We start from the raw sequence: 18,454 nt of genomic DNA on the forward strand, positions 1-18,454 counted from the left end.
CCTAGGGTGTTGGGTAGGAGGTTAGATAGTTTGTTCTGCCATAGGACGGCTTGTTGTCTATTATGCAGATAGGATTGAAACCATTGGAGGAGTGATTACCTACAGACATATTTGTCGGTGTGGATGAGTAGATGAGGTTAACCATATCAAAAGCCTTACAGGGATCCAAAAAAAGGGCTGAGGACAGTTTGTTGTTGTTCCTGTTAAAGTTTATAGCATTGGAGAAGGTGAGGAGGGCTGTGGTGGTACTATGATGTGGTCTAAAGCCATGCTGAGATTTATCCAATTTAAAATAATTTTTCTTAGCACTGTAAACTCCTTGGCCCCATTAGTAAAATCAGAATTAAATCTAACTCTGCTCCCTAGTTAACTAAAGATACTCACTCCCTCATGCAAAAGAGTGACAATGCTTGCAAAAACTGGAAAAAATAATAAAATCCCTTCCAGTTGTCAGTGCTTCAGAGAACAATGTAATCTTACTAAAAAAACACATCAGCCATGATAAAAAAAAACTTTTACCTCAACCCTCAAGAAAACCCCCACTCTAACCCCAAAAAGTTCTGGAATACTGTCAACAAGCTGCTACACCCAGGTATGTCCATTACACCAAATCCTACCCCTAATAGCTGCCTTGGACACTGCAACACTTTTAAACTCCTTTTTTATTAATTCCACTCAAAACTTAACAGAAAACAGCACAAGTACTGGTCCCACTACTTCTCCCCTTCCTCCCACATACCCTCCTTCTCACTCAAACCTGTCCCTGTTGCTTACATCAGATCTCTTCTCTACAAACTCAAAACTTGTTCACCCTCCACTGATAACTTGCCACCTTTTTTCCTTAAGTTAGCTGCAAAAGCTATTGCATACCCTGTTTCCAATTCCATACTAATCAATAGATCAATTCAAGAAAACATGCTTCCTGATATCTGCAAAAAATGTTATGTTATTCCCCTCCATAAAGGAGGAAACCCCACTGACCCTTCTAATTTCAGACCCATGGCAGTTTTATCTCCCCTATCAAAGATTCTTGAAAAATGCATCCATAAACAACTCCTTGCTCATCTGCTTCAGGAAACTCTCCTCACCCCTACACAACATGGCTTTCGCCCTAACCATAGCACTTCTACACTCCTTACCCCATACACAACACGGCTTTCGCCCTAACCATAGCACTTCTACAGCACTAATATCTTTCACACAGACTATCTCTAGATCGCAAGACAACAAATAAATTAGTCTCATGTCTATTCCTTGACCTCTCTAAGGCCTTTGATACTGTGTACCACAGTCTACTTCTGTCCAAACTATCTAACCTCACTCTCTCCATCTCTGCTATTGCCTGGTTCTCTAGCTACCTCTCCAACCAACTTCAATCTGTAAGATGCTAAAAAATGCTAAAAAATCAAACTGTTGCACCACAGCCAAAATAAATTTGTAGACACAAATTCGAGTAAAAATCCTGCGGGTCTATTTATTAAATAAAAACAAGCATAAAAATACTTGTTAAGTTAAAAAACCTTACGGTCCTGTTGATGGCAGTGCAAACAGTAATCCAGGAATGACGATTCTCATTGGACAATATGCTTTTGACCAGTTTTATGGACAGCATTTAGCCCCATTTTACCGGGACTATCAATCTAAATGAACGGTGTATTCTGAGAATCGTCATTCCTGGATTACTGTTTGCACTGCCATCAACAGGACCGAAAGGTTTTTTAACTTAACAAGTATTTTTATGCTTGTTTTTATTTAATAAATAGACCCGCAGGATTTTTACTCAAATTTGTGTCTACAAATTTATTTTTGCTGTGGTGCAACAGTTTGACTTTTTAGCATTTGATTTTCTACTTTCTGTTGCTTCAGTAGTGAGCAATTCATTTTCTTTGCTGTCAGTCTGTAAGATGGCTCTCAGCATCTTCGCCTTTTCTTCCAGTCCTAACAGGGGTTTCCCAACGCTCCATCCTTGGGCCCCTACTATTTAACGTTTTTACTAACAACCTCTGTCTCTCTTGTCCTCTCGGTGATGAGTCTAGAATAATTCCACCTCTGACAATCTCCCCCACCTGCTCTCCCTTAGCAAATAATCACAGCACTCAGTTGAAAAATGGCTAACATCTAACCAACTCCTTCTTAACCCAAACAAAACCAAACTCCTTCTTTTCCTTCCTATACCTCTCTCAGGACATTAAATCTACCTTCACTGTCTTCTCCTTAATCAACACACCGATCAAGGTTGAACCCCGTACTAAACTATTAGGTGTCATTATAGATGATCAACTTAAATTCAATCATCACATCCAAAAATTGCATTAAAAAGACTAATCAAAAATTAGGCCTTCTTTATAGAAACGAAAAAGTCCTTACAAATGATTCTAAACTCATACTAGTACAAGCCTACCTACTTCCCACCCTTCTATATGCTGCCCCAATCCTTAAAAATCTTCAAACAAATCTCTTGTCTAAAGTTGAACAAGCATACAACAGAGTTGCTAGATTTGTCACTAATCTACCCTACCTCTCCCACCACTGCCTATCCCTAAAAAAGCTGCAATGGCTAGAACTACACCATGTATGTATCTCTCAAGACATCTGCAACAACTGGAAAGGCTGCAGAAATACCTCACTAAAAGAATCACAGGCCTAAAGCAGATGCCCTATGCTGACCGTCTAAAAAAACCTCCAGCTATACTCTGTCGCATATCGTCTACTCAGAGGCGATCTCTGCTTAACATACAAGGCCATGTCAAACCCAGAGCTGTTGGACATGCTACACTTAAAGAAATCCCAGTCCCTCAGAGCCACATGCTCCAGGGATCTAAACCTTGTCATCACAATGAACAAAACATGCTGGAGGGATAGGTTCCTGACCCAGAGACTCCCTAGACTCTGGAATAGACTGCCCATACATGTCAAGCAGATCACATCTTTGGTCCTCTTCAAAAGGAACCTTGACGATTGGATTGGAGACAGGAAATTCACCCCGGGGATCACGTCAGTCACCTTGATAGACGGGTCCAGGGAAATAAATATTGTGGGAAGAAGTAGCCAGGGAATTGTTATGGCTAGGCTTGTATGGGCCCTAGGCCTGATAACCTAGTACCAACCTATTAACCTATGAACCATTAACTCCTTCTGCCACAATTACACCTGACCCACACCATCTTAAACCAACCCCACTCCTGTCCTGCTTTCACAACACTCATTACCCCCTACACCCTTAACTGTATACTCCGCAGCTCAGAACAACTTCTCCTTCAAATCTACAAACCCAATAAAACCACTGGCAAACTTCTCTATAATGACTCAGTAGCCAATGCATGGCATAAACTGCCTCTATTTTAAGAGAAATCTAACTTAAACTGTTTCAAAAAACTTTAAAAGACTACTTTTTAAACTCTTGGACCTACTCCTGTACTGACCCAACTTAGTCCACTTCTACACTTCCCTAACCCCTCCTTCCTTATACTCTGTCTCTTATCCTCCACTATACCCCAAAACTGATTTTACTAACCTGCAACCTTCTCTTTACTCCCTTTTCCTACCTGCTGCTACATAACTTCAAAAACTGTACTTGAGCTTAGTTGCTGGATAAAACTGTTTTGTTATTATTGTTATACAATCTGTTTATGCTTTCTCTGTTACTATGCCTTCAGCTGAAACTGTTAGTAATTATTGTTAAATTGTTTATTAGCATCATGTTGATTAATGTGCTTCTTATATATAACTTGTAATTATTCTCTTGGAGCTTTTCTCCTTGGGTCTTCAATGAAAATGGACATCTGCCCAGTCGAACTAACCTGATCAACAAATGTCAAATAAATACAAAAATAATAAACCACAGAAAAAGGTAAGAATTTCCTGAGCATGCGGTGAATGGGGATGTGAAGGTAAGCATCTTTTATATCTAGAAATACCATGTATCCTTGTGGAATGATAAGGGGGAATACAGTTTGTAGTGTCAACATTCTGAAGGAAGGAAGGAACCTTTAAGAAAGTGTTAAGATGGGATGAATCCAGGATTGGTCTCCAGGGGCCATCCTTTCTGGGCACTAAGAACATCCTTGAATAAAAGCCTCCCTCTCGCGGTTTGAGGAACCCTTTGAACAGAGCCCTGTTGCCAAAGCTCCCAAAGGAGCTTTGGGAAGTGAGGCAGCTGCTCTCGGGGGGGGGGGGGGGTGAGGGATGCCAAACCATCCATGAAAGAAGCCAGGTGTCTTGGGTGATGCTTTCTCAGACCCTGTGAGCGTTTGACAGGTGAAGGGAAAGAGGGGAAAGATAGACATCTGCAGGGTAGTCACAGACTCACTGCTTTGTCAGGAAAGGACTGCCTTTGTTGTGAGGGTGCTTGTGAACCCCCAGGCTTCTGTTGTCTCTCAATTCCTCTGAAATTCTTACTGGAGGAATGGCTGTGGATGAAGACAGGTTTAGATGGGAAATTCCTATGAAACCTGGGCACAGAAGAAACCAAGATGCATTTCAACTCCTTGAGTTCCTTAGTTTTCCTGTAGGGACTTAAAGACAGTAGCTGCTGCAGGACCAAATAATGTTGAATTATCTAATGGTGTATCCATTAATTTAGATTTTAAGTCATCCTGGAGGGGTTGTAACCTGAGACAGGAAAATCTTCAGAGAACTGAACCAGTAGCAGCTGCCCTGGCAAGAGTCTCCGCAGCATTATTAATGCATTGAATTGACAGTCTTGCCACTTGGGAGAAAGCTGCCAATATAGAGAGGTCCAAGGCTTTTCCTTCAGAATCTGGAAGATCTGAAATGGCTCTTGATGCCTGAGACAAAAGAGTACCTGGTCATATGTGTCCGATAATTGATGGCTCTGAAAGCCAAGGTGGCTGAAGTATTGGCCTTTTTTCCCATTCTCTCAAAGGTTCTACTCTCTTTGATTGGAGATGGGTAATAGAAGGAAGCAACCTAGATGGTCTGTTTGTAGCTACAGAAATGACTGCAGGGTCTGCAGCAGGACATCTAAAGAGGAATTTACAATCCTCAGGGACCCTGTAGAAGCAGTCCGGCTTCTTGAGTAGTATAAGACTTTTGTATACTGGCTGATGTCGGGTTGCCTTCTGGTGGGAGATCCCTCAGGTTATGAATACTGCAAGAAGTCAATAGAAGAACATCAATAAAGCCAAAATCAAATGTCATTTACCAAATAACAAGGCATTTTGTGCAGCAACCACATCTGGCATTCCAAAATAGAATGCAACTTTGTTCAATACAATATCATGGCATGCAATTAGGTTTAAGAACACCAAACAGGTCATGTGAAAATTGGTGCTAGAAAAAAAAAATACAAATAATCACTTTAACTCACTTCCCTGTTAAATCATTGTACTTTAACTGTCATAACACAACTCCAAAGCAAATACTTGAGACTTCTTTTCCCTCTAGCTTCCTTCTTATTTCCTCTCTTATGTTGCTAAAGCTGGTTATAATCCAGGAAGTGTGAAATGAGATATGTTACCATTGTTTTTATTGTTTTTTTTTTAAAGAAAATAATCTTCAGCGAGAGACATAAATTAATTCTACAAAATATGTTCAGTGTTTACTGGACAACCTAACTTTAAACATATTATAACATCTGCAGTTATGCATTTTGCTCAATCAACTTCTATTAAGTAACAGTGCAGATTGATATATATATATATATATATATATATATATATATATATATATATATATATATATATATATATATAAATATAGTTTAATGAGCTATGAAAAGACATGCACACTTACTACTGTGCAGCAAAGAGGCCAAAACCACCAGAGAAACAGCAGCGCCAGCAATAAAAAAATGACTAACAGTGCGATCAACAGTATCGTTCCATCATTCTGCAAGGGGAAAAAAAATTAATGTCACTTCATGCTAGATACCAACATTTATCCTTATTATTGTATACAGACAGACTGACATAAAAGACCCTCATCTAATATAAGATAGCATGCAAGTAGGTTCACATCACTTAAAGTAATATGTGCATTATGTAATGCATGCAAAGTAATAACCGTTACCCAGAGGATAGATAGTGCAGAAAGGTTTAAGAGAAACTTACTCCAAATAAATTGAGAGAGTCTTAGTTGAGAGGGTTGGTGTGCATGCTGTATAGCAAAGGGAACAGCAGAAAAATCAAAATATGAAGAAGTCTGAAAAAGGAAAAGTGAATCCATTTTAGAACATATATCTAAAGGACAGGAAGAACCAATACACAAGAAAAAAATAAAATAAAAAACAGAAAGAGGAATAAAGAAACAGTTTTATTTTTCATTTTTATTCATTTATTGAAGTTTCTCTAGCAATATATCTGCATATATTTAAATTTAAACACCTGGACAAAGGAAGATCCAAGAAAATAACAAAAAGTTATCCGTGCATTAAGATAACTTTTTATAAAGTTAGAAATTAAGCCATTTATTTGTTTTGTTTGGAGATTAAAAATGAGGAGTGAATATTATTAAAATGTGATTATTATTCTGTCAGCAGAACAAGGCTAGGGAAAAGTACAAGATACTGTTCCTTATGGGTCTGTTCTTTAGGAGTACACACAGCTCTCTTTAAAACACCTCTGTAATCTCACTTTTATTTAGCATAGCAAGCGTCAGGATAACTGGTGCATTAATGTTATCAGATGAATCTCACACTCACATCTCCATGTTCCCAAAACTCTGCTGTTTGACAAAAGTGAAGAATGACATGTGAATAAATTGACCATATCTAAGCTTCACATCTGCATTTAAAGTGTTTTTGCTTCTGTTTTAACTGCTTTTCGGCAAAAAAAAAAAAAAGTCAAAGCTTGTTTCCCACCTTTCCTGTAACTAGTCTAGTCCAGATACAGATTTGCTGTATCCAGGACTGTTTTGTAAGTTTCTGAGTGCTCCAGAACTTTCTGTGTTGGAGGGAAGCCTTCTAGCTTATCAGTGGGAGTGGTAAGCACTAGGGAGCCTATCTACGACAAGAGGAGTGGTTTCTGATCCAGAAATTGTAGTATATTGGCTGTTAGGGCATTTTTTCCATTCCTTTCAACTTTCTGGTTTAAAAGCATATGTTTGCGCACCATGCAGCAACGCTCAGCTGAGGTAAACTATTACCACCACCAGAAAGTCTGCTCTTCAATTTTCCCCTTAGAACGTGATTGTTCTTTTACTTCTTGCACTTCAATTAGCTTAATTGGCTAGCACTTCGACAGGCTTTTGTAGCATTTATTGTAGCACACTTAGGTGCTATCAGCACTAGCTGTTCCTACGCAGTAACAGCACCAGTACTTATTAGTTATGACCATCCCTCCTGGTATGATTGTAGGGCAATTTTCTGTACTTTCTCCTGCTAACCTGGTGCACTTGGGCATTCTGAGACAGTGTGGCAACTGTCTAATGTACACAGACAACCCTCTCCTCTTACCTCCCAACACTCATACCTGTGAGAGATGCACTTATATCACCAAACTGGAAGCAGTGCACGCTCCAACCAAGACCGGACTAGGTGGTCAAGAGAAGAAGGCCAACACCTGCAACTGACTACATAGAACACACAGCCCTCCAAAACACCAATCATCACAACCTACACAAAGAAACACAAACCATGCAGCCATGTTCCCGAAGGCTCTCAATAAAAATTTACCCAAATAACAGAGACCCCCAAGACAGAAATGCACTCGACCACCACAACACAACACCAACCCCAGAACACATAGCTCACCACCAGAGGGTGTCTCTCAATCCAAGCCCTTAAGACAAAACACTTTGCCCAATGTATTAATCATAGGAGACTCAATTGTGAGGCACACTGATGCCCCACTTGAACAAGGAGAAGGTGACAGTCAGTTGTCTGTCAGGTGCTAGGATCCACCACATAACACATGCACTCAGGTCACTCCACAACAAGTAAAATATGACTGAGTCATTGTCCATGTGGGTGTGAATGACCTGAGACGTACCTCTCTGGACTACATGATGTGATGGACTGGATGTGATGGAACTCTTGGATTATGTGATCCAAGCAGGTATGACCCTAGCCCTGAGCAGTATTCTTCCGTCACCCAGAATGATACCACAGTATGAGCAGAAAATGATGGACTTCAACAATTGGGTAACTTTCTGGTGTCATTCTAAGGGGATCCAGTATTCTGGCTGCCTGGGATGACATGATCGACAGATCTCTATGCTTTGCCATAGACAGCCTGCATCTGTCACCCCTAGGATTCCAGGTACTTGCTAAGGCTCTTGCCACCCCTATAATGGCTTTTTTAGGCAGTGGTCCAAAGACCAAAATTCCACTGTAACAGCTACAAACAAATGCAATCTGAGGGTCATGCTGCTCAGTGCTAGAAGTCTAAATCTCAAGATGCACTCACTCAAAGCTATCCTCAAAATGGAGAATGTTGACATCTGTCCTGTAATGGAGACCTGGTTTAAAGAGGCAGAAAGCACCCCTGCTCTCCCAGGCTACAACTCATTCCATACATTTCGGCCCCAGCATACGGCCAGAAACTCCAAAGGCAGTGGTGTCTCCATATTCTTAAAGGATATCCACACCTCTAGGCTAGTAGCCCAGCATAACGCATCCAAGATATTTCAGGTACAACTAACACTGGGTAAGACAGCCATACAAGTCATAGTCTGCTACAGAACCCCAAACATGTCCCTAGACTCTCACTCCAACTTCCTAAGCACCCTGGAATCTATCAAGGTCCAACCCAATACTCTCATACTGGGTGACTTCAACTATCCCTCAATCAAATTGGAAAACTATTCAAGTACCAATGTACAGGCCCAACGCTTTCTGGAATTTATCAATTCCAATGCCCTGAACCAGCTAATTCTGACCCCCACTAGAGGAAGCAACACCCTCGATCTGGTTATCACCAACATGGGAGACAGTTGCTCCACACCTATAGTCAATTCCTCCCTGGTTAAATCTGACCACAAACTGATCACCATGGTAATCTCCATATCAAATACACCCTCCCCCCACTAAGGTGACCACCCTGAAAAACTTCTTTAAAGCCGACTTTGGGCTCCTAAAAACAGAGGTGGCTAACTTCTCGGCACCCATGCTAATGGAAAATAGCTGCATGACTGCTGAATCATGCACCAATACACTGTACGAGCATGTACACAAATGCATGGACCTTGCCATACCAAGTAGATCTAAGATGCTCTTCTCCAAAAAATGAATCCAATCTGGTAGCCCCCAGCCATCAATAAACTCTACAACAGAAGGAAGAAACTGTTGCAGACAAAAATGAAGTTACAAGACTGGAAAACCTCCATTATCAGTCTCAACAAAAAGCTGAGATCCCTTATCAAATCCTCTAAAGCCAGCTATGAAGGCAGAACTATGGCTGACACCAAAAACAACCACAAAGCCTTCTATAGCTATGTCAAAAACCTCAAAGGCAATACCCAGAGTTGCTCTGAGTTATTGCTCAATGGCACATCCTATACTGAGCCAACAAATATAGCCAATGACAGATTCAGTGCCAATTTTGCCCCCCCCCAAGGGCCCTATCACAATATAAGAAGACAGCCTAGTACTCACCATTTCTGCAGCACAGGTAAAAGCTGCACTGTCCAAAGCCAAGAATACAGTATCCATGGGACATGATAATATCCCTGGCTGTGTCCTACATGAGCTACAAAATGAACTGGCACCACATCTGTGTGCCCTGTTCAATTACAGACTTACCTCAGGCTATGTCCCCAATGAATGGCATACTGCTACAGTCATCCTGCTCCATAAAGGGGGAGCAACTACAGACCCTGGGAACTATTGCCGCATTAGCCTGATAAGTCTGGTATGCAAAGCTATGGAGCGCATCATCATGGACCTGCTTAATAAAGATATAGGCAATCTCCAAACTCTTGATCCCACACAGTTTGGCTTTGTCAAGGGGAGATCCTGGCTTTGAGGCAGTCACCAAGACTATGGATGAGGGTAAGGCAGTGCATACAGCCTACCTCGACCTGGCCAAGGCCTTTGATACCATTCCCCACTCAGGTATCATTGATAAACTCACCAAACTAGGCATCAATCCTTACATCACTAGGTGAGTTGCAAATTGGCTCAAAGACAGGACCCACAGAGTGAAAATTCTGGATTCCAAGTCAGACTGTTGACCAGTCACGAGTGGAGTCCCACAGGGCTCGGTCCTGGGCCCTCTCCTGTTTGGCATCTACTTTTCAGAAGTCCAGGCCAACAAAGAAGGACTCTGGTTGACTAAGTTCACTGATGACTGCAAGCTAGGAGTCATTATCAACTCCCCAAGTGATGCAGACATCCTACAAAAAAGGCCTCTCAGAGACCAGTGATTGGTATTGAAACCATGGCCTGAAGCTTAACACCAAAAAATGCGTTATCATCCCCTTAACAAAAAAATCACTTCCCATGAAATACCGCATTGATGGGAGCCCACTGAACACTGAAGGGGCCATAAGATATCTGGGCACCCAGGTCGACAGCCACCTCACCTTTGACCACCACATTGCCACTGTGGTCAGAAAGTCCTTCTACGTGGCAAACTTTATAACCAAAGGTTTCACATCCAGGAAGAAAGAGGTCATCATCTCTCTCTACTCATTCTTCATTAGATCAATCATCAAATATAATGCCCCGTTTGACATGTACCTGACCAGACACCTACAACAGTTGGAGAGGCCACAAAAGTACCTCAAAAAAAGGATCCTAGGCCTTAAACACATGTCCTACATGGACAGACTCAAAAGACTTCAGCTGTTCTCAGTCTCTTATCGCCTACTTAGAGGTGATCTTTGCTTGACTTACAAAGCCATGTCTGAGCCAGCCCTACTTGAAATGCTACACCTAAAGAAATCCCAATCCCCCCGCATCACATGCTCCATAGATCACAACCCCATTACCACAATTAGCAGAACATGTTGAAGGGACAGGTTCATCTCCCAAAGACTGCCCATACTCTGGAATAAGCTTCCCATTCATGTCAAGCAGAGCACCTTGCTGGCCCTCTTCAAGAGAAATCTTGAGTGGATGGGTAACAGAAAGTTCACTCCAGGGATCATTCCAGTTGCCCTACTGGATAGGGGCACTGTGAACTAACATCAGGTGGCATGGTGCCTGGGCACTTTTTTTGGGCTAGGCTTGAAAAGGCTCCAGGGCCATTAGCCTAGTACATACCTATGAACCTATGACTGCCACAGAAATGAAGCTTAATCCTAACTTAAAATAAATGTCACATGTTGGATGTCTAAGAATGTACAATGCAGGTTTAATGGAAGTGTCCCAGAATTGTTACTTTTTGTAGGTGCACTGTACAGACAAGTGATATTTCAAATGACCACAGGCAATGTACAGACAAAAGATGTTTCAAATGACCACAGTCTCTATGTAACACATAGAAAAGTAAAAGCAAAGAATGATAAATGAAAAATAAAATGCAGGAAGCAAAATCATTGAGTTTAAAATACTTCATAAAACAAGTACTTAAAGTTAGTGAGTGGAATGTCACATAAGGATTCAAAAACAAATATAAACTATAGACTGGTCACCATTTTAACCACAGGTTCACACCGCAGGTAGTTTGCACAATTGCATAGAGTCTTCCCACGCAAACCAGAGAGTTTAGTGGGAGGATGTTCCATCCCATTCAGTTATGGTGATATTGTTTATCCACAGAGTAAATTTGTGGGTATCCACCCAATTGTCAGTGCAGGAATCGAAGGAGGCCACTGTTCTATTTTGTCTGATATGTACTGAGAGACTATTCCTAGATTTTTTTTTTTTGAGTGAGGAACACATCTCTCTAACAGATCATATTTATCTTCCAATGAAGGTTGAGGTCTTTGGAGTATGTATGTTTTTACTAATACCACTGTTTCCTAGGTGGAGGAAGTTTTGGTAGGCTAGGAGCTTTCACAGCATGGAAGACAAGGCATAGATCACCACATATGATCCAGTATGAGACAAAGAAAAATAATCAGGATTTTACTCCATCTGGATAGCTAAGTATTAGATGATATTTTATATTAGAAAATGTTGCAGTCTTTCCAGTTGGGCAAAGTGTCTGGAGAAGTACATTCCAAACAGTGTGTTGTATTCTGTGATTGGACTGATAGAGAGGCTGTGAGCTTTGAAGATTGAGGGTATACTTGTTTCTTGTACAAGATTTCCCAGTTAATGGACAGGAAGTTAAAGTAAACCAGGATTATGATGCTGAGATTAATCGGTTTAGAATTTAATTTACCAAGATAGTTAGGTTATCATGGTCATCAAGTGACATGGAGTGGGATGGGTTCTTGGTGACAAAATGGTAACTAGCATTATCTAGTGAGATTAAGCGGTCTACAAGTTCCAAATCTGTACCATGAGGAATATGACACGTTATTGGTATAGAGGATGAATGCGCATTCTCCTTAGCTACTTCTAGATTGTCTGAATGAGTAATATGCAAAGTACAGTGGTATAGAGGGAATGCTGATCACGTTTCAGTAACTACACATATATACATGTGTTCAAGTGACAGGAAAGCCTTAAGATCAGATCATTTTTGTTCAGACTCAGCATTGAGCCACCATAATGTACGGATGAGAATTTTCTTTGTTGGACTGTGAAGCTCCCCTGGAATGTTTTCATTTAGTTAGCAATTTATTGAAATCAGTTATTTTTGTTAAGAAATTGAGTCATCATTCTTGGACTTTGCAAAATGTTGCTCAAAACAAGGATATGTCCATGCTCAACCATGTCTCTCTGTATTTCCCCCAAGTCAGAAAGAAACAAATTTCATAAAGCTACTTGTTTACAACTTTATTATGTAGTAAAATATATTAGTAATTTGCTTTCTCAACTTTTTTATGTTTTAAATCTGTCATATATATTACTTTTTTACCTATATTTATTCGAAGAAGTAAGTCTGTTGAAAATGGAAAGATAAACATGAAAATATAATCTTTTTAATACAGCAATATTCACTGTCCTTAGACTGAAGGTATTGCTCTTCAAAATATTGGAATGACAGTGAAGAGCCACCCCAAATGGCTACATACTGGCTCATATCTCAGACAAAAAACATCATTCACTCCAAGAACATGACAGGACCATTCCAATGTCAGCTGACTGTTATTTTCAGTAGTTTCTGATGGTTACTATACTCTCTTGGTTCTTATCACTGGCTTGCCTGTTAACATTTGATGTGTTTCCATCTGTACTCATCAGCTTTGTTACAGCTTTTCTAATTAGAATATGCATGTTGTATATCATTCCTGACCGCATTTTAAAATTAAGCTATGTATATAGCTATTCTCAGATTTATTAATGTACGCAACTCATTGAATGGGGGGGGGGGGTCTCTTCACAGTTACGTTTCTCATAAAAATAACAAAAAGCTTCATCCCTTGCTAATACCTTTCCAAACAAGAACACAAGAAAACATTAAAGCCTATCACAATGAGCTTTACTAATCAGTTTGGAAACCACTACTAGCCAAAAAGTACCTAACTGTTATAGCCATTATCTTTCCTAACTACCCTCATCACCAGTAACCACCTGCCAAAACTCTACAGACTTCTGAGGACATTACCAAGCAGGGGCATGCAAAAGAATTAAATGACCTATACAAAATAATTGACAAATCCTGAGGTCACTAGAAAAACTCACCCATGTCAGAAAATAGAGAAAGATTCACCATTCAAAGGAATTTGGTGAAACAAAGAACAAGATTTTAAGAATCCAGAGGTTCCTACAAGCATGAAAACCTCACTCAAAGCAAATATAGTAGATCAAATTACAGAACACACCCCACAAACAAACCTCAGTAAGGATGACTGCATTTCTATACATTCAGAGTCCTTAACTCCGCTTAAGTTTCTGAAAGAATTCTCACTTCCATCCAGCTTTATAAAGTACAGTTGTGTACCTACCATAAATGTAGATGTTCAAATGTATTCACTGTAGCATTACTCTTGGGTTATCCTGCTGGCAGGCTACCCGCAGTCGGCCTGAATTCCAAAGTCCTGGTCCGGCGTTGGTTGCTGTCACCTCTTCCCTGACGTCAGTGCGCCAGGGGTATAAAAGATGCAGCCGACGCCATTTTCTTCAGTTTTTCTTGCCCCAGATGTCAGGTGCCCCCAAAAGGGTAGGCTAAATATATTATGCCAATAAACATACATGCACTAAAGTAACATTTCCTTCATCTACAAGCAAATACACCACATAGGTTGTATAGAATAGAGAAGTACAGATAAACCCCAGCAAAAGAAAGTGGGACAGTGGGAGGGTAACCTGGACTGCAACAGTGAATACACTTGAACATCTACATTTATGGTAGGTACACAACTGTACTATGTTCATCGTGTTTCACTGTTGCAGTCATTACTCTTGGGTTGAATCCCAAAGCTGAGGATGGGTGGCTGAGCTAAATAGGATTAGGAGAGGCTATGAGGCCCTGCAGAACTGCAGTGACAAAGCTTGCTCTGGATTTAGAGTAAAGAGGTAAGTGGTAGTGCTTTGTAAAAGTGTGCATTGAACTCCAAGTTGCAGCCTCTAAGATGTATTTGGTTGGTACTTCTCTGAGGAAGGCTGCTGAAGTGGCTGCTGCTCTGGTAGAATGAGGCCTAATGCCCTTAGGCACTGATTTGCCATGCTGAGAATAGCAGAAACGGATGCAATGACCTATCCATTTAGAAATAGTCTGTTTTGAGATAGCCTTTCCTTGTGATCCAGCAGCATATGACACTAAAAGTTGCTCAGCCTTTCTGAAAGCTTTAGTTCTGTCCAAGTAGAAGCGTAGCTGTCTGTGTATGTCCAAAGAATACAGAATGTTCTCACCCTTGTTCTGTGGGTTTGGATAAAAGGTAGGCAAGTGAATGGTTTGGCTAAGGGCCACACTGGACACCACCTTAGGCATAAATGTTGGGTTTGTCCTCAGAGAAACCCTGTCTGGATGAAAAATGATAAAAGGTTCCACAGCCATGAGTGCTTGTAACTCCAAGACTCGTCTTGCAGAGGTTATTGCTAGGAGCAGAACTGTTTTCCAGGATAAGAATTTTATATCAGCTGTTGAGGTTGGCTCAAAAGGAGGCACTATGAGTTTTTCCAAGACATAATTGACGTCCCATGCCGGAATTGGTGCTCTCCTTGGGGGCCTGATGTTTTTGACCCCTCTGAGGTACTGCCTTATTAAAGGATGAGAAAAGATAGGTGGTTCCATATTGTAATTGGCTGAAATGGCAGAGGCATGAATCTTAACTGATGAAAAGGAAAGGCCTTTGTCCAGCATCTCAGTTAGGTATTGTAAAAATTTGAGGAATATTTGGTACATAGGTGTCAATGCCTTGTTCCTGGTTCCAAGCACAGAATGTCTTCCATTTTTCTACATAAGATTTTCTGATACTGGGCCTCCTGGCCTCCAAGGTAACATTCATAACAGCTTTTGAAAGAGGAGTGTTATGAATGGCTACATTATCTGCCATGCTGCCAGATTTAAGGTCCTGAGTTGGCTGTGCAGGATCTGATTGTTTTGTTGGGTCAGCAAGTGAGAAGTTTGAGGCAATATCCATGCTGGACCTTGAGACGAGCTGTTTAGGACTGGGTACCAATGCTGGCGTGGCCAGTCTGGTGCAATCAGTTTCATTTTTGGCTTCTCTTGTCTGACCTTTAGGAGTACCTTGGGAAGGAGAGGCAGTGGAGGAAAGGCATACACTGTTAGATTTTTCCAGCTGAAGGATAGGGCATCCACTCTCCATGCTTGTTTGTGATAAATCCTTGTGCAAAATCTCTGTAACTGGCAGTTGTGAGGGGAGGCAAATAGATCTATGTTTGGGCATCCCCATTTCCTTGTTATCATGCTGAAGACTTGTGGATCCAGTTCCCACTCGTGGGGATCCATGAGGTTTCTGCTTAGTTCATCTGCCAGAGTATTTGTTTTTCCTGGCAGGAATTGTGCTTGCAGGTGAACTTGATAAGTCAATGGTGTGTCCCACAAGGTCATTGTTTGTCTGCAGAGAGGGTAGGAATGTGTGCCTCCCTGCTTGTTTATGTACCACATGACTGTAGTATTGTCCGTCTTTATCAGTAGCTGTCCTGGATGAAGTAGATCCTTGAAAGCTGTCAGGACATTCTGAACAGCTAGCATCTCTTTTTGATTGATATGAAGATGCATCTGGCTTGCAGGCCATGTGCCCTGAATACATTTTCCTGCCATATGAGCCCCCCAGGCATAATCTGATGCATCCGTTGTCAGTGTCTGTCTGGCTTTGGGTAAAGTGAATGGCAGACCCTTGTTGTGGTGACAGGCCTGTGCCCACCATTGAAACTCCTGTTGCAGGCAGGGAATGAGGGTAATTACTGTCTCCAGGCTGTGGCAATGCTGAGTCCAAACACTTTTTTAGATACCATTGTAGTTTCCTCATATGCAGTCTGGCATATGGAATTAGTAGAATGCAGGATGCCATGAAGCCCAAGGCCTGCAGGATTTTCCTTGCAGATAACTGGGTGTGTGTTGCCAATTTTTTGAAGTAAGAAATCAGTTGTCTTTGTTTGTCTGGCATGAGATAAGCCATCTAGGCAGTTGTATTTAAGCTTGCACCCAGGAATATTATCTCTTGAGAGGGTACTAGTTTTGATTTCTTTTTGTTTACTGTGTACCCTAGGCAAATTAGTAATCTTTTTACAAACGCCAGATGCTTTAGAAGAATGTCTTTGTTCTCTGCTTGAATAAGGCAGTCGTCCAAGTAGGGATATATTTGAATTCCTCTTTGTCTGCAAAATGCGATTACTGGTGCCAGGCATTTTGTGAAGACCCAGGGCACAGTAGATAAGCCAAAGGGCAGTGCAGAGAATTGGTAGTGCCTTGAGCCAGCTATGAATCTGAGGAATCTTCTGCAAGATTGTCTGATTGGGACATGCAGGTATGCCTCTTTTAGGTCCAAAGTTACGAGCCAGGCCTTTTTGCCCAGCATGGGCAGTAGCTGCTGTAGAGTCAACATCTTGAATTTTGGAACTTCCAGAAACGTGTTTAGTATAGATATGTCCAGTATTGGTCTCCAGGTTTTGTCCTTTCTGGGCACCAAGAAAAGTCTCGAATAAAATCCTTGCCCCTGCTCTTGCTGTGGTACTTGTTGAATGGCCCTCATGTCCATGAGGGATGTAATTTGCTTTTGTGCCTCTGCCCATTGATTGTGTGGCAGGTCTGGCATACCTTTTGCCCTTGGTAGGGTGTGAAAGTGGAACCTGTAGCCCTGGGACACTATGTTCAAGACCCATTTGTCTTGGGTAATCATTTGCCAATTTGGTGAAAAAAGTGCTAGTTTTCCCCCTAAGGTGGCTGCCAAAAGAAAAGTGCTTGGATCTGGCAGAGGGAAGTCATTGGGACTGCTTCCTGTAAGGTTGTGATTTGTCTTCTCCACTTTTGGAGGTAGGTGCACCCCATTGTTTAGGCCTGTATGAGCCTTGGGGCTGAGATCTGCCTCTGGGACATCTGTATCTGCCTCTTTGTGGCCTGTCTGACACTGGAAAGGACCAATTTTTTGAAGGCCAGTTCCTGCTAAATCTGGGTGGCTGTACCTGTAAGAAATCCTTAACTGTCTGCATGGATTTCGCTTTATCCTCCATTTTCTTTAACACCTCTTCTGCTTTAGCACCATACAAAGTATCATGCTGTAATGGAGCATCTAATAATATTGCTTTAACATGATCATTCAGATTCTGTTCCTTTAACCAAGCATGCCTTCTAATAACAGAACCTGTAACAGCGGTCCTGCAAGAGGCCTCCAGTGAATCATAACCACATTGCAAAGTATGCTTTCCCACTTGTTCAGCACCATGCAATAAATCCTGCATTTCCTTGTTCTCTGAACCTTCAGAATTTATCAACATTTTCTGTTTAAGCAGTGACATTAAGTATTGCTGATATTTAACCATATGAAACTGACAATTTAAAGCCCTTACAGCCAAGGTAGCAGAAGTGTAAACTGTTTTCCCCCATCTGTCCAGTGCCCTAGAATCCCTATCAGAGGGGACAGGGTTTTTTGCAGTAGAAACTTTGACCCCTTTGGGACCCTGAGATATAGTTTCTGGGTCAGCAGCGGGTTTTTAATTAGGAATTTATGAGAGTCTGGGACCCTGTAGTATCTGTCTGGCTTAGCAGGTGCAGGGGGTAAAGAGTCAGGGGACAGGCCAGACTCTGAAAATACATCATCTACAATGTCTAGAACAGGTGGAATAGCAAGGGGTCTGTGCTGAGGTAGTAGCAGAAAGTCTCTGAGCCTTTTCTTAGATTCTGAGTAATCTTGGCTCTCCCAGTGGAAATGCTCCCTCATGGTATGCAGGGTTTCCCCAAAAGAATAATCCTCAGGAGGAGAGGCTGAAGGAATAGATTCTTCAGCATCAAAATCCTCATAGGGAGGAAAAGAATACCCCTGTTCAGAAGAGGAATCAGAGGAAACCGAAACCTGATCAGAAGAATCATATTCT

General features: G+C 41.4%; 1 protein-coding gene across 1 annotated transcript in view; it reads right to left on the reverse strand.

The window, feature by feature from the left end:
- Positions 1 to 18,454, reverse strand: part of LOC122789359 (anthrax toxin receptor 1-like) — a 1,490,698-nt gene that overhangs the window by 497,410 nt on the left and 974,834 nt on the right. Inside the window, exon 13 of the mRNA XM_044056748.1 lies at positions 5,755 to 5,850. Within this exon, the coding sequence (XP_043912683.1) occupies positions 5,755 to 5,850 (96 nt within the window). The remainder of the gene's footprint in view (positions 1 to 5,754; positions 5,851 to 18,454) is intronic.

The sequence above is a fragment of the Protopterus annectens genome, chromosome 14.part0, assembly GCF_019279795.1.
Source record: "Protopterus annectens isolate FY-2018-M chromosome 14.part0, PAN1.0, whole genome shotgun sequence".
Classification (NCBI taxonomy): Eukaryota; Metazoa; Chordata; order Ceratodontiformes; family Protopteridae; genus Protopterus; species Protopterus annectens.